The 23,044-nt window shown below is 59.5% G+C and overlaps 2 protein-coding genes across 2 annotated transcripts; both read right to left on the reverse strand.

The window, feature by feature from the left end:
- Window positions 1-304: 304 nt before the first annotated feature.
- HTR6 (5-hydroxytryptamine receptor 6) lies at window positions 305-3,748 on the reverse strand. Its single transcript, XM_062622874.1, has 3 exons — window positions 3,016-3,748; window positions 1,507-1,665; window positions 305-995 (listed from the first exon to the last, which is right to left on the reverse strand). The coding sequence occupies exons 1-3, from the start codon at window positions 3,742-3,744 to the stop codon at window positions 624-626; spliced, it is 1,260 nt and encodes a 419-aa protein (XP_062478858.1). The 5' UTR covers window positions 3,745-3,748; the 3' UTR covers window positions 305-623.
- Window positions 3,749-9,404: 5,656 nt separating this feature from the next.
- On the reverse strand, window positions 9,405-21,731 carry NBL1 (NBL1, DAN family BMP antagonist). Its single transcript, XM_062622868.1, has 4 exons — window positions 21,591-21,731; window positions 12,042-12,236; window positions 11,747-11,858; window positions 9,405-10,292 (listed from the first exon to the last, which is right to left on the reverse strand). Exons 2-4 carry the CDS (start codon window positions 12,209-12,211, stop codon window positions 10,035-10,037), a joined length of 540 nt encoding a protein of 179 aa, XP_062478852.1. The 5' UTR covers window positions 12,212-12,236; window positions 21,591-21,731; the 3' UTR covers window positions 9,405-10,034.
- Between the last annotated feature and the right edge of the window lie 1,313 nt (window positions 21,732-23,044).

Here is a 23,044-nt window from a genome sequence, read left to right on the forward strand (position 1 = left end):
AAAAATTGACGGATTGTCAAAGTATGATGGGCACATGCCAAAAATAGGAAGCTGTAGGATGCAATCCAAAGGGAAGCTTATCTCCTGTCAGGATACCCACAGAGCCACAAAGGAGGCAAACACCCACACCTTGCTGAGGAGCCAGGAAGTGGTGCTGAGCATTCTGCATCACGTTTAACCCCCGTTGTGCAGTTTGTGATTAAACACGATGGTTTCACTGTGCTGCTGCTCACTGCAGCACCGATACAGCCCCAGTCAGGCGAGGGGATTAACCTCCAACCAGATGGGATGTTCTGTTCCCAAACCTCTTGCCCGTGGGTCATGGGATGCCGTTTCCCCCGTTGCTCTCAGTGCATTTGGTGACCCACCGGGCTGTGGGAGTGGGAGATGAAAGCCAGGCCTTGGTTTAGCTCCAGGGAGATGTTGGCTGTGGAAGATGTGGTGCCCAAGGTTCCAAGTGACCAGAAGAGGCCCCAAGGAGCATCTCTTGGAGAGGGACAAGCGCTTGGTGACGGCGAGCAGAGGCAGGATGGGAGGAGAGGAGAACAAGGCAGGTCCGTTGGGCGGTGAAACAGGGCTTGGCACGGATCCTTCCCAGCACTCGGAGCTCCGGGACCCCCCTCTCAGGCCAGGGGGGTGCTGAGCTGCCGGGGCTGCAGCTCCGTGTCGGGGGGCTCCGCGCCGAGGCTGCCCATGGGGGCCGGGAGCAGGCTGTGCTCGTTGCCCAGCACCCCGGAGTCGGTCTCAGCCTGCAGCGTGAGCACGTTCCTGAGGGACGTGGCGGCGCGGGCCCCGCTGTTGGAGTTCCTCATGGAGAGGGAGATGGCGCTGGGCCGCGGCTCCCCGGGGCGCCGGCAGCACGGCAGGTACTTGCCCATGGCCCTCTTGAAGTCCCTCATGAAGAGCGGGTAGATGATGGGGTTCATGGTGCTGTTGCAGTACCCGAGCCAGGTGAGGACGTCGAAGAAGCCGGCTGGAACACAGCCACACACTGCCTGGGGGCACACAGCGAGGGTCAGCGGCGGGGCCCATCTCAGCCCCCATCCCGGGCCCTTTCCCAGCCGTGGCAGCACCTCCCTTTCACAGAAACCCTTCAGAACCCTTCCAAAGGGCCTTTCCTTGATGCTGCTCCACAGGGAGATCCTGGGATCATCCAGGTTGGAAAAGCCCCTTCAGCTCATCCAGTCCAACCTTTACCCCAGCACTGCCAAGGCCACCCCTAACCCATGGCACTGAGGGTGTGCGAACACTTGCAGGGATGGTGCCTGCAGCCCTGCCCTGGGCAGCCTGTTCCAATGCCTGAGCACCCTCTGGGGCAGGAATTGTTCCTCAGCTCCATCCAAACCTGCCCTGGTGCAGCTTGAGGCCATTTCCTCTTGCCCCATCCCTTGTCCCTTTGGTCCTGGAGCCTTTCCAGCAGTTCCTGCAGGTGCCCAAGCCTGAACCCATCTGGTTTCGAAGTGAAAACCGACTGAAACCGCCATGTCAAACCCACCCGAGCCTTACCTGCGTCACGTTGGTGACGAAGAAGGGCAGCCAGGCCACGAAGAACATGCCCAGGAGGATGCCCAGCGTCAGGCTGGCCTTCAGCGCCTTCTTGCTGTGCTTGCTGGTGAACCTCCTGCTCTCGCTGCCGGCCGCGGGCTGGCTCGGGGCGCGGGGAGCCTGGGGAGGGAGAAGGGACAATGAGCGATTCCCACCAGCTGGAATACCGGCCCCAGCCTGCAGGGAAGTGCAGAGCCTGCAGTTCTTTCCCTTTGGGCAGTGGGCAGGAGGGGACACGCACTGCACCGCGCGTCGGGGAGAGGAGGCAAGAGAAGCCCTCAACATTGGGAGCGCTGTAACTGGAAAACAGAGGCTTTCTCGTCAGGCTGTTCCTTGAGAGACAAACGCGGCTCATCAGGGCTTTGGGGAGGATAAAACATGCCCTGAAGGTGCAGCCTGAGCTGCTGCTTAGAGCAGAAACTCTGTGGTTAAAGGCAGGACATCGGAGATGTCAGCCTGCAGAGCCCACAGCTCAGGGCTCTGTCCCTGCAACCCAAACCGAAGCCATTAGCTCAGCCCTCTGCCAGAAATCACCAGGGGCCCGTTGGCACCCAGCTTGGGGCCCAGAAAAGAGAAGGAAAACGTGGTTAGAAAGGGGAAACTCCAGGATTCCCTGGAGGAGCCTCCTGGGACGCGGGGGTGGTGCTGGTTTCACACAGAGCAAAGCACCCGAGCACCTCGAGGTGTTTGCAGCACCCAAACCCCTGACTTGCGGGCAGAAAAGGCACATTGATGCTGTTGTCGCTGGTCTTCCCTCCTCATTTCCCTTTGGAAAGGCTGGCGCATCCCATCGCGTGCAGGAGCTGGGCAAGTCCCAGAGCCTCGGCTGCTTTTGTCTAAGAGAGAGCAACGAACTAAATCAAGGTATTTAAAGGCAATTACGTTTGTCATTCCCTGCAGGACCCGAGGTCAGTAAAGCCCATTATAGGGAATTAAAGCTGTTACATTTAGCGGCAATTACCTTCTCCTGGAGAAACACAAACAAGCCCCGGTGATAAAAGCCACACACCCGAGGCTGAGCAGCGATGCAAGGAGGGATCGCGCAGCTCCCGTTAGGCACCAGGGAGCAGGAACAGGCGCTGCCGCTTCCAAAGGCTCCCTTGGAACCTGGCATTTGCCGTGGTTTAAACCCCTTCTCCCCCATCCGCCTCACCCCCACCGCGGCCAGGACTGAGGAGGGGGAAGTCAGGGAGGATTAAAACCCCCTGGAAGGACCCAGCCAGAAGGGAGGCGAAGCTCCATTCAGTTTCGCCTGGGTTTCAATACGTTCCTTGTGCTGTTCCTGTGCTCCCGAGCAGCTTAAAAGCTGGGACAAGACACGGGGGGGGCGCATCAGAGGACACCAAGGAGGTGGATGTTGCCCCAAATCCCCCCCGCAGCCTGGCTTTGCTGGCTCCAGAAGCCACAAACGCCCTCCTGCACCCGGAGCACGGGTGCCAGCAAGGAGCAGCGTCCCCATGGGCACCTTACCTGCGCCGTGGCCTCCTCGGCGGTGGCGGTGGCCACGTTGGAGGCGAGGGAAGCCACCTGCACGGCCTGCTTGCGGGCCGCCAGGAGGATGCGGCAGTAGGTGAAGGAGATGGCGGTGGAGGGGAGGAAGAAGGTCAGGCAGGAGGCCACCAGGGCGTAGGGCAGGCTGACCAGCAGCCGGCACTGGTCCTCGTCCCCGCGGGAGGTGACGTTTGGGGACCGGACCTCGAAGTCCAGCTCGTGCCACCCCATCTTGATGGGCAGGAAGGAGGCCAGCGCGGCCAAGGTCCAGGTAGCCAGGATGAGCCAGAGGGCCCTGCAGGAGGTCATGCGCAGCTTGTACTTGAGCGGGGAGATGATGAGCAGGTACCGGTCCAGGCTGATGATGCAGAGGTTGAGGATGGAGGCGCTGCAGCACATGACATCGAAGGAGTACCAGAGCGAGCAGAAGTCACTGCGCAGCACCCAGCGCCCGTAGAGCTGGTTCAGCATGGCCGGGGGCATCACCACCAGCCCCACCATCAGGTCGGACATGAAGAGCGACACCAGGAAGTAGTTGGAGGTGTTGCGGAGGGAGCGCTGGGTGACGATGAGGAGGATGAGGAGGAAGTTCCCCGCCGCGGTCAGCAGGATGATGAAGCAGAGGAAAGCAGCCACCCAGCTGCTCCCCACCAGCAGCGAGCGCTCCCCCAGCACGCTGGCGTTGGGGGCTCCCAAGTCACCCTCCATGAGGAGTTGCAGGGAGCTTCGCCAGCACGCCCGGTGCTAGGTGATCATGGCAGGGGGCAGCACCAGGGCGAGAAGAGGCATCCCCGTGCATCCATCCTCCCTTCTCCTCTCCTCCTCCTCTCCCCCTGCTCTGTCTCTTCACCGCCGATCAGGGCAGAGTGACGGTCCCAGGAGCCCATCAGCAGGAGCAAGGTTCTCCTCCCCATTACTCACAGCCAGGTGTTTCCTCATCCCTGCAAATCCCCCTGCTCCGGGATGCCCTTGGACACTGCTTCTGGACGCTGGGGATGCTCTGGGCGCCAGGAAGGCTTGAGATGCTCTGGATGGCAGGATGCTTGAGGTGCCAGGGATGCTCTGGATGGCAGGATGCTTGAGGTGCCAGGGATGCTCTGGATAGCGGGATGCTCTGAAGCTCTGGATGTGCTGGAACATAAGAATGCTCCAAATGCTCTGGACCTCAGGATACATCACATACTGGGATGCTCTGGACCGGGGATGCTGGGGATGTTTTGGACCCGAGGCCCTTCACCCGCCCCCCGGCTGGGCTTGGCTCCCTGCAGAGCTCTGTCCCCTGGGGCAGTGGGGCCGCACCGAGCTCCCCTCGCTGCTGCTGCTGCTGCAGGCAGAGGCAGGGAGGAGAGGCAGAGCCGGAGCTGCTCCCAGCCACGCGCGCCGGGAGGAGGAGGATGCAGGCTCCGAGTGGGCAGGTGCCTGTCCCCGGCAGAGGTGCGTGCAGGGTGCGTGTCTGTGGTGTCCGTGTCCGTGTGTCCATGTGCAGGCACCAGCCAGACCTTCACCTGCGGCTCTGCGCTGGACAGCAAGGGATGCAGAAACGCGGATTTGGAGGAGGTGGGGCCAGGGAGGGCGAGGAGGGGATGAGATGCAATGAGATGCTGATGACAACAGGGATCTGCTCTGAACTCCACGAAGTGGCACGCAGAGAGTTCCCTTCTCTGCCTTAAAGAGACAGCCCGCACCGTGCTCTGCCTCCCCACGCCAGCACTGGGGACCCCACATTGTCCGGGCAGGTGAGCAGTGACCCCTGGACCAGCAGGTCCATGGGCAAGCCCTGCCCACGCCAGGCTCCATCCTCTGTGCTGGGTGATTTGAAGCAAAGCCACATGAAAAGCATCCAAGGCTGCACCGAGAGCCCGCTCCGAGCAGCCAGAGGCAGAGGGAGGATTTGCTGGCTGCTTTTCCACCCATCTGCAGCCAGGGATGGAGGGCGTGAGCAGAAGCCAAGAGCGGAGGCTGCACCGCACAGGGGAGCATCAGCCCTCCCCTCCCTGCTCCATGGTTACCTGGGCTGCCCTCGGTGCAGCACCCCTGGGTGGACCCACGGCAACTGCCCTTCGGCAAGTGGGAGCCAGGGTGTCCTGCTGGCTTCTTCATCCCTTCTAGTTGAGCACTTCTGAGTCTTTCAGTGCTTGCCACCACCTCCACACATCGCAGCCAACCCCTCGTGGTGCTCGGCAGGGTCTGCTTTGGGGTTTTAACCACCCAGCTGCCAAAAGCCTTCTTTTCCTTCCAGTTCCTTGCTGCAGTTTCTGCTGGGGATGAGCAGAGCCAAGGGCACCCACCCCAGCACAGACCAGAGCCGTGCATGTGCCTGCCGTGGGGCACGGGCACTGCCCCTTCCTCCCTGCACCACCGCGGATGTTGGTGCAGATGTGGGGTGAGAGCCAGCTGCGCCCGGCCCCATCCTGCTGCAGCCCCAGCACCCACAAGCACCCACCCTTGGCTCTTCACCAAACCCCACTTTTCTCACCAGCTTTGTGCTTTCCCCCGTGGCCCAACGGGCACTTGAGGCCTGGAACCATCTCAGAGCAAGGGACAGGGGGACGCAAAGCAGGGCTCAGCTCTGTGCATGGATGCAGCCCATGGGCACCCCGGGAGCCCGGCACCGCTTCCCTGAGCAACATCTGCCAGCGGCGGCAGGACGAGGCGAGCCAGGGCAGGCTCCGGAGCTGGCGGCTGGGTCTGCGCTCCCTCTGCTCCCCAGAGCTCCCTGGCTGCTCCCAGCCAAAGCCCCGCGGCCACCTCGGCACCACCGCGCCCTGGCAGGGGCCCAGGGCAGCGCAGGCACGCGAGGCTCTGATCGCAGCGGGAGGGATCCGGGAGCAGCGCTCGCACCAGGAAACCCTCCCTTCCCCAGCACATCTGCGCTGGGAACAAGCGAGAAACCCCCCCTGCGGCAGCCTCCCAGCGAGGGCGCATCAAGGAGCAGCAGATTCATCCCAGCTGGCTCCGTGCGAGGGGAGGAAGCGGTGCCACAGGAGCAAAGCCGCGCTCCCCGCGCTCCCCCGCTGCACCCCAGCCTCGGGAGCAGCTCAGCCCCAGAGCTTCGGCTTCTGCGTTGGGTCAGGAGCGCGTCCTCCAGCATTGGACGCGGCTGCTGGGGAAGTGAATCTGAACTGATGGGAGCAAAATGAGGACCGGCTTTAACCGGCCCGAGGGGAGACTGAGATGAGCTCTTAGGCAGAAGCTCTTCCCTGTGAGGGTGCTGAGGCGCTGGCACAGGGTGCCCAGAGAAGCTGTGGCTGCCCCATCCCTGGCAGTGTTCAAGGCCAGGTTGGACACAGGGGCTTGGAGCAAGCTGCTCTAGTGGAAGGGGTCCCTGCCCGTGGCAGGGGTTGGAGCTGGATGGGCTTCAAGGTCCCTTCAGCCCAAACCATTTCAGGATTCCCTGATTCCGTGAAAACGTGTTTAAAAACCCTGCCCTAAACGAGCTCCGAATCCCACCACTGCCCCTGCACAGGCTCCTGTGCCCCCGCAGGGCCCCTGTGTGCGCTGTCCCTGCGCGCATCCCAGAGCACATCTGCAGCATCGCTGCTCCACCAGCTCTGCTCTCCCCTACCACCAGCAGGGAAGCAAATCCAGGTCCTCGACAGCCACACAGCGGAGGAAAGGGCTGCTGAGGAGAACGGGAAGGGCCGAGGGAGCTCGGTGAGGACACGGGGGCGGTCCAGGCCAGCCCCACCGGCGCAGTTTGTCCTCGGGGTCTGGTTCCATCCTTTCCGTGGGATGGCTCCTTAGGGCTGGTTTGGGGCAGAGCCTTTAGCACCTTCCCTCCACAGAGCAGCCTCCATGGCCTGCACTGAGGCTCGGGGGGTGTTGAAGGAGGGGGGGACCTCCTGCTCCCAACCCCTTGTGCTGCAGCTCCTGGGACCACAGGGGCAGTTCCCCGGCCAAACTCAGGCCCTGTTTCCACTGACAGCAATGAAAGAGCCCCGTGGCAGTGGCTGGTGAGAGCGCAGGTGTCTGGAAAGCTCCCTGCTCCCTGCCTTGGGAAGACACCACACAGCCAAAGACACAACCTCAACACACCGGACCCCTCCGGCCCCACCAGGGGCTGCAATTGCTGCCTCAATGCAAACACCATTTGGAGCTGCTCTCCAAATACGTGCAGAGCCCCCAGAGCCTGGGATTCATTCACTAAGAGCTGGTGGCTTGCCCGGACCAGCCTCACATCCCACCGGAGCACCGGGACCTTCTCCAGGGTCAGGTTCAACAAGGGAGCATCACTTGGTTGTCTCTGGCACAGCCAGGCTGGGGGCACCAGTGGGAGCAGAGGTTTGTGAGGGCACACTCTGCCCTGCCCAGGGAATGCCGATCCCTTGGGAAATTCCTTTTCCACCCTTGGAAAAGAGCCCTCTGGTTTCCACCCAAGGTGCTCGGGTCCCCTCCTCACCCAGGAAGGGATGTCCATGCCCACATCCATGCCCACATCCATGTCCACATCCGTGCCCACATCCATGTCCACATCCGTGTCCACATCCGTGTCCACATCTGTGTCCACATCCATGCCCACATCCATGTCCACATCCGTGTCCGCATCCGTGTCCACATCCGTGTCCGCATCCGTGTCCACATCCATGTCCCCATCCATGCCCACATCCATGTCCCCATCTGTGTCCACATCCATGTCCACATCCATGTCCACATCCGTGTCCGCATCCATGTCCACATCCGTGTCCGCATCCGTGTCCACATCCATGTCCCCATCTGTGTCCACATCCATGTCCCCATCCGTGTCCACATCCATGCCCACATCCATGTCCACATCCATGCCCACATCCATGTCCACATCCATGTCCACATCCATGTCCACATCCATGTCCACATCCATGCCCACATCCATGTCCGCATCCATGTCCACATCAGTGTCCACATCCATGCCCACATCCATGTCCCCATCTGTGTCCACATCCATGTCCACATCCATGTCCACATCTGTGCCCACATCCATGTCCCCATCCGTGTCCGCATCCGTGTCCACATCCATGTCCCCATCCATGCCCACATCCATGTCCCCATCTGTGTCCACATCCATGTCCACATCCGTGTCCGCATCCATGTCCACATCCGTGTCCACATCCATGCCCACATCCGTGTCCACATCCGTGTCCGCATCCATGTCCACATCCATGTCCACATCCGTGTCCACATCCATGCCCACATCCGTGTCCCCATCCATGTCCACATCCGTGTCCACATCAGTGCCCACATCCATGTCCCCATCCATGCCCACATCCGTGTCCACATCCATGTCCCCATCCATGCCCACATCCGTGCCCACATCCATGTCCACATCCGTGCCCACATCCATGTCCCCATCCATGCCCACATCCGTGTCCACATCCATGTCCACATCCATGTCCACATCCATGCCCACATCCATGTCCACATCCGTGCCCACATCCATGTCCACATCCATGTCCACATCCGTGCCCACATCCGTGCCCACATCCATGTCCACATCCGTGCCCACATCCGTGCCCACATCCGTGCCCACATCCATGTCCACATCCATGTCCACATCCATGCCCACATCCATGTCCACATCCGTGTCCACATCCATTCCCATGTCCACCTTCCTCCACTCCCGCAGCACTCCCAGGACCAGGGAACATCTGGATGCCACGCAAGGCGCTGGATCAAGAGTGTCACCTAGCGGCAACAGAGCTGGGAAAGGCTCCATGATCCCACAGGGACCCCACGCACTTCCCACACAAGTGGGACCCGACAGCCCTCAAACCTCCCGGCTGCAGCAACCTGGAGCGCAGCAGCGCCTGGTGTGCCCACGTGCAGCCCAGATGCTGGGAATTCGGGGTGGGTTTTCCCTTTAAGAGCTCTTCCTCCTGAATGGAACGCAGCAAGCTAAGGGGAACCACTGCTTCCCGTGCCCTGTACCCTCCTGTGCTGCTGTCCTGCAAGCAGCTTCACCCCACCAGCACCGAGCCTACGGCCACAAACCAGACAGGCACCAGCGCGCTGAGGGGTGGGAGTCAGAACCCATTTATTTCAAACCCAACCAAAACCCTTGTAAAACGGAGGGGGAGGCACCGAGCACAAGCTCTGGAAGCTCTTGTCAAGGCAGCGCCAAAGAATCAGCTCCATACGACAGAGAGAAAGGGGGAGCAGGAGGGGCCCCCACCCCGAGCTGCCCCAGCCCGGCACGAGCAGCCCCTGCAAGGCTCCATCTGCAGCCTGGCGCTCGTCCCCCTCTCCCTCCACCACCCTTAAAGTGCAGCAGGGGGTGGGGGCAGAGGGGCTCGCTCCCCTCCCCGCCTGCTCTTGGCCTTCCCCTGCGAGCCACAGCAGTGCCCATGGCACGATCCAGCTCCCTCGTGGTGGCCCCAGGGACCAGGAAGGGGAAGGCCCCCAACAACCTCACAGAGCCCCAGTGGCTCTTCCTGGGGCAAAGCACTCCCCAGGAGCTGCTGACACAAGAGGGCTGGGGCTGAGCGAAGATCCAGCGAGGAACAGAGCATCCAGCTCAGCTCCTGAGGCAGGCAGGGACGGAAGGAGGCAGAAGGGATGCTGCTGGTCGCACACAGGAGAGCTGCGCGTCTCCTGGGGGCCTGAGATGCGTCCCTTCCTCCTGCACCCCAGGGATGAGCCATTTACAAGAGGAAAACCCAGAAGGGCTCAGCAAGGGCTCCACACGGGTCCGGAGCTTGCAGACAGCCCCTGGGGAGCCCAGCTCAGCTCCTGCTTGCAGCCAAACCCCCCTCATCCGCGTCCCTGCTCCTCTCAATATATTAGTACTATTATGTGCAAGTAGGTTTGCATCCGGCACCACCGAGCCCTCCTCTCAGCCTGCAGCTCCTGCCCCTCAGCCCTGCTTGTGCCTCAGAGCCTTCCTCCTTCCCTGGGGGGCCGTGGAGAGCAAAGCGTGAGGGCAGCTACAGGACAGGAAAGACTCCAGCAACCCCCCCTCCCTCCCCAACCCCTGTCCCGCACCCGCCCCCAGCCCCTGCCCACAAGGACAGTCCACAGGGGCCGGCTCACTCCTCGCCCTCCTCCTCGTGGTGGTGGTGGCTGGAGGCAGGAGGCTCCTCCACCTCCTGCTGCTGGTGGTGGGCGTAGTGATGGGGTGCGGGACCCTCGGCGGGCAGGTTCTCCTCCGCGTTCAGGTAGACGTTGAAGAGGGCTCCCTCGTGGCTCGGCTCCTTCCCGCACGCCTGGCAGCTGCAGTGAAGGATCTTCTCCACCAGCTTGTCCACCCTGGGGATGTCGTCGTTGCCTGGGCAGTCCAGGGTCACCTGGGCAGAGGGAGGAGGACGCGGGGATGAGTGTGCAGGCTCAGCGACCCGATGGACGCGGGGCTGTGGGTCTGACCTGCCCTGTGCCCTGCACACTTGGTGTAGCATAACCCAGGAGCGGTGGTTCATTATCCATATAAAGAAACCTCTACTGCCAGTCTGCAAGGGAAGAGCTCACTAGGGGTGTCAAGGGGACAAGGTGCAGGGAAAGTCATAGGTTCATCATAGAACCATAGAATGGGTTGGGTTGGAAGGGATCTTAAAGCTCACCCAGCACCAACCCCTTCCATGGGCAGGGACCCCTTCCACTAGAGCAGCTTGCTCCAAGCCCCTGTGTCCAACCTGGCCTTGAACACTGCCAGGGATGGGGCAGCCACAGCTTCTCTGGGCACCCTGTGCCAGCGCCTCAGCACCCTCCCAGGGAAGAGCTTCTGCCTAAGAGCTCATCTCAGTCTCCCCTCGGGCAGGTTAAAGCCATTCCCCTTGGCCTGTCCCTACAGGCCCTTGTCCCAAGCCCCTCTCCAGCTTTCCTGCAGCCCCTTCAGGCACTGGAGCTGCTCTCAGGTCTCCCCTTCAGGCGCCTTCTCTTCTCCAGGCTGCCCCAGCCCAGCTCTCTCAGCCTGGCTCCAGAGCAGAGCTGCTCCAGCCCTCGCAGCATCTCCATGGCCTCCTCTGGCCTCGCTCCAGCAGCTCCAGGTCCCTCTTGTGCTGCTGCCCCAGAGCTGGATCAGGGCTGCAGGGGGGGTCTCCCCAGAGCGCAGCAGAGGGGCAGGATCCCCTCCCTGAGCTGCTGCTCACACTCTGGGGGTGCAGCCCAGCACAGGGAGGGGCTCTGGGCTCACTGATGAGCTGTGTTAAGCACTGGCTCAAGCAGGATGCTGCTCCCAGTCACTGCTGGCACAGAAACCTCGGCAGTATCTCAAAGGCCCCCCCCAAGATCGCTGCTGGGCATCTGAGAGTCTGGCCTGACCCATCTGCCCGAAGGCACGAGCTGAAAGCAGAGCAGAGCTGAGCCCAGCTTCCTGGCTTGCCTCAGAGGCAGGGTTTATGGCTCTGCCAGGAGCAATGGGGCACGGAGCTGTCTGGACTGGAGAGATGGGCTGTGGGGAGCACTTGTGGACATCAAAGAAGGCAAAAACTCCCAAGTGGGAGGAGGCAACAACAGGAGTGGTGGCGAGAAGGGCCACGAGGGATGAGCACAGGGATGAATAATGCAGGGCCTGATGGGGATGCTTCTGCAAACACCGATACATGCATCGCCCATCACTGCAGTCCCGCTGCTGCAGCAGCCCCTTCACCAGGCATCTCGAGACAGGTGCTGCCACTGAGAGACACCCGAAACTGCGACTGGGGAACCGCAGGGAAGGAGAATCTCTTGTCCTGACGTGGTGGCAGAGCAGAGCCGAGCGCCCTCAGGGGCAGGACCCCTGGGGCAGGCAGGGAGGGATACTCACGATTTCCCACATGGACTGCGCTGGCATGCAGGAGTCACAGTGCACCAGGGACTCTGTGGACTGAGGGAAGGTGTTGGGGACGCTGTAGCTGAAACACTGCCCCAGGCAGGCCCTGCAGAGACAAGAGGAGGGGTGAAACCTCAGCGGAGGTGCTGCTCTTCCCAACAGAGGCAGGAGGAGGTGCCAGGAGGCAGCCAGGCAGGAGCAGGACGTTGTGCAAGTGGCAGCCCCAAAGCCACCGCAGCGCCAGTAGCAGATGGAAGGAGCTGCCCCCAGCTCCGCGCTGGATCCGTACCTGTTCTGGATGGACTTGGACTCGCAGCCGCTGTGCCCCACGATCTGCGTGATGTTCTTGGCCTCGCACCAAGCGCTCTTGTCGGGGAAGAGGGCGAGCTTGTTGATGGGGGGGGGTGCAGCCAGGAGCAGCGCTGGGAGGAGGGCACCCACCACGAACCATAACATCATGGCCAGCTCTGCCAGAACCCTACAACTGCACACAGGGAGCACAGCGTTAGGAGGGCGGGCAGCAGGCAGGCAGCGCTGCTCCTGCAGCCCCACAGCCGCTCCTGGCCGCCACAAGCACAGCCGTGCCCGCGGTGTTGGTGCTCACATCGGCCCCAAGGCAAGCAGGCTCTGCAGCACACTGCGCAGGGAGCAGGACATCCTGCTCTGCCCCTTCCCTCTTCGGAGCGAGCCCCCAGGCAGGCAGGTACCTGCACCGCTGCTCCCGAGCTTCCTGCCAGGAGCTTCCCATCATCTCCCAGCCCAAGCCGGGCCGGGTGTTTGCAGAACACAAGCAGCACCTCCACGGGCTGAGGCGGCAGAGCTCAGCGCTGGTTTCACGCGAGGGGGGAGCCCACTTCCCGCTTCCTTTGCTCCCACCTGGGAAGCCCCAGGCCGGCCCTGCTGGGAGGGACGAGGGGCAGGAAAACCTCTCTCCTCCGGGAAGCGCGCAGCAGGGGTCGCTGCAAGGCAGCGGCGAGCAGGGAGAGGTGGGGAAGCCTCCATCCAGGGGCCGGGAACGGGCAGCGGCAGGGATGGGAACCGAGCCTGCGGACAGGGGGGTCCCTTCAGCAACAAGCACGAAGCTCGCTCACGAAGGCGGGCAGAGAAAGCCCACGCAGGGTTTCCCTGGGGCCAGGCGTATTCCCGAGCCAAGGTGCCTGCATTAACGCTCCCGATGACCGGGGAAAGGCAGATGGAAAAGCATCATAGGAAGAGGGGAATTTTTTCCTCTGTGGGGTTTGGATGCAGTCACAGTGAAAGGCTTTTCTAAGCTATTTGTTAGAACCGTGTTATTTATTATTTCCTCCTATTTATTTATCCAGACAAAGATCCAAGGCCCACACTGGAAAGACTCCTGTTGATTCCCAGGGCTCCTGGGCTCAGTCCTCTAATGCTTGCTGGGGAAGGAGAGGAAATATGCCTTGTTTATCAGACACTGGTGCCGGAGACAGCTCCGTGCTGGGCGTTCCCCTGGTCTCTGCACAGCGCTCCCCAACCCCTCCTCGGCTGCAGGACCACCACGTTTACGTGCATAGAACCATGGAATGGGTTGGGTTGAAGGGATCTTAAAGCTCATCCAGCTCCAGCCCCTGCCACGGGCAGGGACCCCTTCCACTAGAGCAGCTTGCTCCAAGCCCCTGTGTCCAACCTGGCCTTGAACACTGCCAGGGATGGGGCAGCCACAGCTTCTCTGGGCACCCTGTGCCAGCGCCTCAGCACCCTCACAGGGAAGAGCTTCCTCCTTGTCTCCAACCTGAACGTCCCCTGTTTGTCTGAACCCATCACCCCTTGTCCTGTCGCTACAGTCCCTGATGAAGAGCCCCTCTGCAGCATCCGTGTAGCCCCCTTCAGACACTGGAAGTTGCTCTGAGGTCTCCATGCAGCTTCTCTTCATACATGACCGAGACACCCTACAAGAACCTCTCACAGCTCCAGCTCAGGTATATTAAGGTCATTATGAGGCAAAGGGGTTTGTCCTGTTACCCCTTCACTGAGCCCAAACTCCTGGATCTGAATTGAGAGACAAGAGATGCTGCCCAGCCTCCATCCCAAGGCGGCAAGAAGAGGGCGTCCTCATTCCCTGGTCCCGGGATCTCTGGAGGAATCAGGCGGTCTCCCTGCTAACCTCTATTTCCTGGTGGTACAGGGACTGTAATCACAGATGGTTCAGATTGGAAAGGACCTCAAGGTCATCCAGTAATGGTGTAATGCAGCAACACCTTTACAGCCCTGGCTTGCTAACCCTCCCACCACTTGCTCATGTGAATGCCCCAGTCCCCAGTGAGAATACCTGCACAAAGCAGGGTTTGCGGCTCCTGCTTGGAGATAAGCAGAGGGGTTTAGCTCCTGAACCTGCAAAATACATTGTTGAATGCATTTGCTCTGAAGACAACGCTTAGGGCTTTCTTGTGCTCCCTGAAGGTTCATTTCCATGTCAATGGGGGAGTTCTGCAGTTCCTAAGAACCCAGCTGAGCTGCACACACACACACACACGGCTTGCTCAGCACCAGCCTCATTCCTCAAACACCAGCAGCTCTGTGCTGAGGAATCTCGCTCCCGAAGGCAAGCCCGAGATCAGGGCAGGGATGTGACCCCAACAGCAACTCCAGCCCCCGGGGAACAGCCGGAATTCCTCTGGAGTCACACACAAGTTCACTTCCACGTGCCCCGTTACAGAGCAACTTCCTCCTTCGCAAGGAAAGGTGGTGGCTGGGGTTTTTCCAGGTTTCTATGCGACTCTCCCCAGCAGAGAGGCAAACACTGCGCAGGCAGTGCACTGTCTGTGCAGGCAGACCGGCTTCCCTGGAGCTCTCCCCTTGCCCGGAGGGATGTGTTCAATAGAGGCGTGTTAGACCCATTGCCGGAGGCGTGAGGGGTCACCTCCGAACACCTGGGCTCCTCTCGCTTTGATAGCGAGAGTGAGATGAGCGAGGTTGTGCTCTGCTAACGCACAGGACGTGGCCGGCATTCAGGAAAGCACTTGAACACGTGCTGAAACCCTCTCCTTTCCTGAGCAGGGTTGTTTCAGCAAGCAGGACCCTGGCAGAGGTGAGCAGGGGAACTTCTCTACAGCTGGAGCAGCTATAACTCTGCCCCATTCCATCCCTCACTGACTTGAGCCAGCCACATCCACACAGTGCCTTCGTCCTCCCAAAGAATGCCCTGGAACCTGCACGGCCGCAGCCCCAGTGAGTAACGAGGCTTATGCCAGTGCTTAGGAAAACACCGGATGCAGCTGAGTTTGGGAGGGAGTTTGGGATGGAAAGAGCCTGCTTGCAACCCCGGCGTGCTCACTGGCACAGCTCAACCCAGTCATGCGAACAGAGCTGCCGCTGAAGCCGTTCATCTGACAGCAGACACATGGGGGCAGACAAAGGCACCGTGTTCCCTCTCCCCCGGGCTGGGGAAGGGAAGGCGAAAAGGAAGACAAGGCACCCGAGCAGGTCTGCGGACTCCCCATTAGATAAAGGCACGGAGCACATTCCTCTGTGACAAGCTAAATTACACGTTGCAGCCCCTACAGGAACAAGTGTGTGCTCCCCGGTGCTGACCCCGGCCCTGGCCTGCCTCTCAGGGGCTTCTTTCTCTTTCCACACCAGGGCACACGGGGCTTCTCCTGAGAGTCAAAGCTTTTCAAGCAGAAAGTTCAGCCCGGCTCCATCCGAGCCAGCTGCCCGTGGGGTCTCTGCCCGCTCCCTGCGCACAGCAGCCTCCTCCTCCATCCCTCCTGCACGCGTTGGAGCCATCAAATGACTCAGCCCTTGAGCCTGGCACATCCCAGGCTCCGGAGACAAACAACTCCTCAGCGCAGGCACAGCTGCAGCCTTGTGGTGAGCAGCTCCAGAGCCCTTTCCCAGCCTGTCCCCATGTCCCTGGAGCTGAGGGGCAGCATGACCCAGCGCTGACGGGTCCCGAGGCACCACCTCAGCATCCTTGTGATACCTTGTGAGCCCTTTGAGACCTGGTGTTAGCAGGCTCAGCTGTTCCGTGTCACCTCGAAGAGCTCCTTCCTCCCATCCCGGGGGGTTCTCAGGACAGACCCCGCCAACGCCTGGAAGCAGCTGGGAAAATCTACATGGTTACAATGAGGGGAATTACCTCGGAGGCCGCATTCCCACATCCAGCCCACAGCTGTTCCCGGCCACTTGGAAACCAAAGACGGCTGCAGGAAAATACAAAGCATCTGATCAGTTTTACCCTCTTTTGTCCAGTGGGAAGCTTACACCATCACAGGAGAGCAGCCTGCAGGTGGATATGGGGAGTATTCTATCAGTAGGTTAATAGAGTTGTAGATATTGTTCTTATCCAGGATCTTGCAGTTTTGCCCAACACAGTAAACTACAGACACAGGCAGGTTGTGCTCACAGCCACATCCCAGGTTCTGAGAGACAACAAGCCCCTAAGCTTTACACACATTGCTTAGCCAAGGCTCAAAGCCTGTGGGTACAGCACAGAAAGTGTCCACTCCATGCTGCAGCCAAGGAAAATGAGGTTCCAAGCTGGAAAATTTGCCCTATCTCAAGGCCTAACTCAGATCCCAATCCTTGTGTGAGATGCAGGAGGTCTCAGTGTGGACACGATGCAGGTTTCAGCTCCTGGTGTGGATCAGAACTGGGCTCTCCACCTTCCTCCCCTGCTCCCTGGACACAGGGGTGTCCTGAAGGAGCCAGCCTCCCACCCAGCACGGCTCTCACGCCAAGCGCCCAGGGCAACCCCAAGTTGGTGCTGGACATGAACCACAGCACTTTAGGGTCCTGCCTTCGTGTTCAACTCATCGTCTGTGCCATTCTGCTGCATGGAGCTGCCACACAGCACTGCAGGGAGAAGAGGAGGCACCAAGGATGCGCTGCTGAATGCACTGCTCCTGCCTCAGCTTCCCTAATGGAAGAGCAGAGACGGGAGAACACCATATGCTGGGTGAGCTGATGGGTGCAGAGAGTGGGAATGCACAGGGAGGGCTTTGGAAGGCTGCAGGGAAGAGGCTGCAGGGGCAGGAAGGGAGGGAGGCTGCCAACAGCTCTTGCCCCACACAATGCCAGTGGGGACACGGCGCTGCAGGGTCAGGAGAATGGAAAGCCAAGGACTCCAGTGGGATCTCTCCTGTTGTGTGGAATGATGTCCCTGCAGGAAGCTGTGCGTGCTGGAAGGTAAGAGATTACTTAGGCACCTAAGAGGAAGCAGAGCCCCAGGAAGGGATTTGGTGGCAGCTGGGAGGAAACATGGATGTGTCCCACAAAGAGCACAGCTCTCCTCAGACACAGGATTTTGTCTCTACAGGAACTTCGGAATACTAAAAGGCAATTCTTCAACTATTTGCTCACATGGAAGAAAAGTTCCATTGAGACAGCTTTATTAGCAGGGAAAGTTTCAGTCTAACCTGTGAAAAGCTGGAAAGTCAATAAAACCTATCAAACCAATGGCTTCAGTCAGTGCTTGCCCTGACTTCACACTTGCCCCCTTTTGCAATCTGAGTTGAGGTGAAACTACATCTGTCAAAAACACATAGTACAACATCCTCTGGGAACTCTGCTGTTGTCTGCAACAGCCCAAATCCATCCCATCGATGCCATGGCAGGGGAGAGGGAAGAGAAGGACGCACTGAAAATGGGTAGAGGTGATTCTTGAGGCCAGCAAGGCTCCACTGAGCACACAGCCTCTGCTGAGAGCTTCAGGCTTGCTTTGAGCTGCAAAAGCCGGGAAGAAAGAGTAACACACAAACAGGGAATTACTACAGGAGGGCGTTCCATATTTAACACGCACAAGAATCGGTCCCAAACCCACTCTGATAACGGAGCAAGAGCTGTGCCATGAGTGGCTCCTGCTGCCTCTGCCCCTTTCCACAGCAGGAGACGTCAGAGCTCCCCGTTCTGTAACATATTCCTTTCCACTCACACATGGCTGCGTGATTCACAGCAAGAAAGCAGAAGCAGAGCAAAGCACTGCAGCACTTCGAAGCCCTCTCCCCTCCCCAGTTCTAAAGCCTTTGGTACGCTGGGAGTTTAAACCTGGCCTCTCGACCACACTCTGAGCACTCAGAAACTCAGGTCTTCTGCAGCTGGAAAAGAAATCCCAGCTCCTTTACCCACAAAAGCCATTGGAAAGTTACCTATGGACTCATCTAGGCTTAGAATGGGGTCCTGAAGGAGGAAAAGGGACACACAAATGGCCTGGGGAGGAGGCAAGAGTAATCCAAACTGTTCCTGGTGGTTTATTTCAATTGCTCAATTTCTGCATGAAGAACAATCATGGACAGGAAAATGCATCAACCGAAAGCACAGGAATATGTCCCAGCCCCACATCACCCTCCAGCCCCCCTCTTCTTCAAGCACCTGCTCGAAATGTGGGGCTCTGCTGTGTGGGATGGGAAACAAGCCTGGAACCAGCTCTGGGGAGCAGCAGGACTGGGGTGCTCGGAGGCCTGGGGGAATGCAGAGCGCCCAGGCTCCATGTGAGAGCCCGTGCAAGGAAGGATGAGCCTGCCACATGCTTTGGCTGAAGCAGTCCCCACGCTGCAGCTCATATGAGCAACAGGCACTTACAAACACAGCTGGCAGCAGCGCTCGAGCCAGAGGCCCCGCTCGCATGTCTGGACCTGAAGGAGGCTCGAGTCCCTCCTGCATTTCCCCTGGAGCTGGTGATTCCCACACAGCCATCCCACACATCCCTCTGGAGCAGCACTGCTGCTGCCTGCGGCTGAGGGTACCGGCTGCGGGAGGACGAGAGGTGTCCAAATGGGAACTGTGGATCCAAACCCCATGGAAAACCCCAATCCCAGCAGTGACTGCTGCCCCTGAACCAGGCTATGATCCCCAGCCCCCTGCGAGCAGCCTCTTCCCACCCAGTGTGGCAAGGGGCTGCCTTTTCGCCCACCGCAGCATCACTAACCCAGAGCCTGACCGCTGTCAGTCGGGGACAGGCACCTGAGCGCAGTCACCACTTCCCCTTGCTGCAGCCACAGCTTCTCCCCTCCTTTTTCGGTTGAAGCAGCTCTCAGGGCTGGTGATAAACCCCCCCTGGCTCCTGGGAACGGTCCCAAGAGCCGCTCACATCGCCCCGGGTTTGCTTTGCAGGCAGGCACCAGCTCCCCGGGGAGCGTGGCTCCCAGCAGGCCCAGTTCTGCTTTCACTTAGGAGTGAGGTAAAGTGGGACCGGCTCCTCCGAATGACTCCAGTGGTGCAAATGAGATCAGAATCTGGCACCGCTCGGCTTGCTCACAACGAGCACAACTGGAACCAGACACAACCAGCTCATAGTGGCCACCGGGACCGTGGCTCCCCAGGGAGCACGCGATGGAGCAGGCAGGGACGGGAGGTGGCTCGGGTGCCACCGCGCTGCTGTTCACCTCCCTCGGTCACTCAGGACCCAACTGGCATAGAAACATGGAGCCCTGTCCTACCCAGCGGGGTTGTGCCTCTGGGATCAGGTTCCCGGCTGCTGGAGCAAGAGGGAAGCAAAAGGGTTTGCAGCTGAAGCTGTGGATCTTTCAGCAATGGTTCAGGATCCTTCCTGCCGTGTCGCTCTCCCTTTATGCCCTTTTAGGCCATATCCTGGTCACAACAGCAGAAATCAGGGCTGGAGCCCTGTTTTTCCCTCTTTTAATCTCTGCTTTACGCTGCACCGGCTTCATCAGTTTTAAACCCAGCGTCTGCGTTCCTTACCCATGGCATTGACCGCAGTAGCTCTGAGTTCTGAAGCAGTGCAGGGCCAGAGGCTTTTGGGGGTATCACAACATCTCACAGCCCACTTGGGATGTGCGACTGCTACCAGACACCGCGGGCTGAGCTCACACTTGATGTTTAGACACTGTCTCCCCTCAAAGTGCAGGATTTGGCCCCATAACCACACTGAAATCAAACTGGGAACCCAATGCTGGCCCTTTCCCCTCTCTGGACAGGTCGCCTGAGCTGTGTATCAGAGGAGGAGGTTTAAGCCACATCATCGAGAGCGACCAACGCGAGGGCCCGATCCTGACGCCATTTCCAAAGCTCAGCTCCAAAGTACTGCAGTTTTGGCTGGAATGGGGGGAGCAGCCAGCACAGCTCCACAACTGAGTCTTGGGCTGCTCCGTTCTCACCATCGGTGCTCATTTACACCCTGCTCCCCTCCACCCCGTGTTGCTCCCCCCCCCCCCGAACGGCGCTGTGTGAAGAACAAAGGTCTGCGGAAGCAGGAGTGCTAACAGGGGACAGAGCACCCCTCAGCCCGCCCCAAAAGCACGTTATCAACCAGGCAGGGTTTTCAGACTCTCCTCCATGAGGTTCCTTTGCCCTCCACCGTGCTGGAGCCCCCCAGCACTCTGGTCCTTGCTTTATCCCAGAGGATCTCTGAGCTGAGCAACCAGAGGAGGGGTTTTTCCAGCAGACTTCAAACAACGAGGAGCCGGAGCAAGTCCCCGGCTCTGCCTGCTCCACAGGGATACAGGGGCTGGTGGAGAGACTGCGACCGCGTTAATGGATACAGCATGGAGCCTGGGGAGGAATAACTGCCCAGGAGCTCACTCTGCTGCTCGGGCAGGTTTCCCACTGTACCAGCTTAATGCGACCTCAGCGATGCCAACACCCAAAGTTCCTCCAACACGGGCAGGTCTTCAAGGCTACTTTAAAAGCATTTTGGCTCAATCCTGCACTTCCTGGGCACCCAAAAATTCCCTCCAGCTTTCCCTCGCTCCGGAAAGGCGACCGACCGGGCACTCGGGAAGACTTTGCTCATTCACCCTTTTTGCAAGACCACAAACTCCCCAAGCTGGAATCCAGCACGGGGCGGTCAAGCCAAGAGCCCGGATTCTTCTCAGGGCTGTTTGCAAACACTTGGGATTTTCAGACCAAAGGCAAATTCCATTTCCCATCCTGCGGTTTGCAAATGGGAGGCAAAGCTGCCTTTTAGGAGATGGGAGACTGCCTCCCTAAAGCAAAAGTGCCCGTTGTACACGGCCGAATTTTGGCTGGTTGGAAATTGCAAAGAGGACATGCAGTTCTTAGGCTAAAAATACAAGGGAAAATCCGGGCCTCGCCGTATCTTTCCCACTCGTTTCAGTGGAGTGCAGACTCTTCTCCAAAGAAAACCTACAGGACAAAGCTACAGTGCCCCAAATGCACAACCACTCCACGCAGGCTGAATTCTGAAGTCGGTGGGGTTAATCCTATATAAATCCTATATAGGAAAAGTAGATTGTGGAGCAGAGTGTAAGATTCTCATACAAGTGCCCTCGTAAGAGAAATGTTAGTGGGCAACAAGATTCTTGTATATAACAAGTGAAAATTGCCACAAATACCGAGGCAAACTGAAACACTTCCTCACAACTCAAGAAACAGGTAGAGAGCTATAGGATCTAAGCCTTTGTAATACACCAGCAAGCACGAAACCTATTTGTAGGCTACAAGGATGTAAATTCATCCCCTTTTTCAAGTAACAAAAGTTCACTGCTTTGCCATCCAGAAAATCCCCTTCCTTTACACTGCCCGAAGCACTCCCCGTCCTCTGCCGTTGCGGTTAATGGACAGTCGGAACGCTCCCGTTCTTCCCTCCGCACTTTTGTTGGAAACCCGAAGGCGATGGGCAGGACTCGGCACCGCAGCCGGGGACCAGCGCGGCGCGGCGCGGCTCCCAGCCCCTCGGCTTCTACTTTATTTGCGCTAAAGCGGCGGTGGGAATCGTTTTTAACGCTCGCCCAGCGGCTCCCCCGACCTCCGCCTCATCTGCAACTCATTTCTGGCCATGGCCACACCGATCACCGGGGGAGAGGGGGGGAGCAGAAGGGAAAAGAGGCGGAAAAGCAGCGGCGGAGGGAAGGCGGACGGGTGCGGCGAGAGGGGAGAGGCGCGGAGCCGCGGTACTCACCACCCAGGCGTCGTTGGGCACAGCCCATGGGCTCCGGGGCCGCGGCGGGCGGCTACAGCCCCGCGGTGCCCGGCGGCTGCCGCATCCCCGGCGCCTCGGCCCAGGGAGGCGCGGGGCGGGCGGGACCGGCCGCCTCCCTCCCGCTTCCCTCTTTCCCTCCCTTCCCTCCCCCCGGTGCCGGGCTCCGGGCGGTGCCGCCGGCCCCGCGATTGCACAATCGGGGCGGGAAGCGAGAGGAGGGGAGAGGAGGGACGGAGCGAGGGAGCGGCCCCGGCGGGGCGCGGGGAGCCCCGCTCGCAGCTCGGGCTGGGCGCTGGAGGCACGGGGCGGGGGGGGGGGGTGGCCGCGGCCGGCGTGTCCCGAGCAGGAGAGCCGGGTGCGGCGGCTGGAGCCCGGCGCTTGCTCCGGCAGCGGCAGAAACAGAGCGTGGGTAGGGCTCACTGAACGCGAACGGCTCCCGTTTAAACCTAATGCTTGATAGAGAGTGCCTGGGGTAGAGTCCTGGCGGCGGCACAGGCTTTGGGAAAGTTCTGCAGCACGAGGGAGGACGGGTTTCTCTTTTCTTTTTCCTTCCCTTCCTCTTTCGCATCCTTCCTTTCCCTTCTCTTTTGCTTTTCCTTCTCCTCCTTCTCTTCCCTTTCTCCTTCTCCTTTCCATTCCCTCCTCCTCTTCCCTTTCTCCTTCTCCTTCCCTTTCTCCTTCTCCTTTCCTTTCTCCTCCTTTCCATTCCCCCCTCCTCTTCCCTTTCTCCTTCTCCTTTCCTTTCCCTTCTCCTTTCCATTCCTTTCTCCTTCCCTCTTTCTTCTCTCCCTTCTCCTCTCCTTCCCTTCCCTTTTTCTCTCCCTCTTTCCACTAAAGAACTACCAGCCAGCCCCAATCCCAGTGAAGCCCATCCATTGCTGTCTTTCAGCTGCAATAATTGCTAGAGAGCGGAAGGACTCTGTTTCTGTAACGGTGCAATTAATCTAATGGAGGCCTCCACATTAAACACTGGCACGGCACTACCCAAAGCAACAGATACCTGCAAGGCTTGGATGGGCTTTGCTGGCTCCTGTTTGTGTGGAGATTTGCATAGGGATCAGAGAAGGAGGAAGAGGAGGTGGTAAGAAGGCAGCAGCTGTGCTGAGAGGAGAGCTGGCTCAGCTTTGGGGCTGGGGGTTAGCTCAAGGAGCCTGGAGCCTGCCAGCAATGGAACAGTTTTCTGCTGCTCCATTCCCTTCAGCTCCAGGACAATAGGAATCTGTAAATAGGGGTGCAAAACCCTGCTGCCAGCATACCTTTCTCACCCTGTTAGATACAAACTCCCCAGGTCCAAACTCTGCTCAGCTCCACAAGTATCAACAAGAGGCAGAGGAGAAGCCTTTCACCATCAGGAGCCCGACCTCTCATCTCCCAGTGTGGTCACCCACTGCTGAACCTGGGCTTTTGGCTGCTCTCGCCCTGCTCCTCATGGC

This window comes from Pezoporus occidentalis, unplaced genomic scaffold (genome assembly GCF_034315485.1).
Source record: "Pezoporus occidentalis ecotype Australia unplaced genomic scaffold, CSIRO_AGI_Poc_V1 ctg249, whole genome shotgun sequence".
In the NCBI taxonomy this organism is placed as follows: domain Eukaryota; kingdom Metazoa; phylum Chordata; class Aves; order Psittaciformes; family Psittacidae; genus Pezoporus; species Pezoporus occidentalis.

Coding starts and splice junctions, on each gene's coding strand:
- HTR6 (XM_062622874.1), bottom strand. CDS start 3,744: ATGGAGGGTGACTTGGGAGCCCCCAACGCCAGCGTGCTGGGGGAGCGC. Junction 1,666..3,015: donor CCGAGGAGGCCACGGCGCAG/GTAAGGTGCCCA, acceptor CTCCCTCCCCAG/GCTCCCCGCGCCCCGAGCCA. Junction 996..1,506: donor TCGTCACCAACGTGACGCAG/GTAAGGCTCGGG, acceptor GTGTGCCCCCAG/GCAGTGTGTGGCTGTGTTCC.
- NBL1 (XM_062622868.1), bottom strand. CDS start 12,211: ATGATGTTATGGTTCGTGGTGGGTGCCCTCCTCCCAGCGCTGCTCCTG. Junction 11,859..12,041: donor TCCAAGTCCATCCAGAACAG/GTACGGATCCAG, acceptor TTGTCTCTGCAG/GGCCTGCCTGGGGCAGTGTT. Junction 10,293..11,746: donor CGCAGTCCATGTGGGAAATC/GTGAGTATCCCT, acceptor CCCTCTGCCCAG/GTGACCCTGGACTGCCCAGG.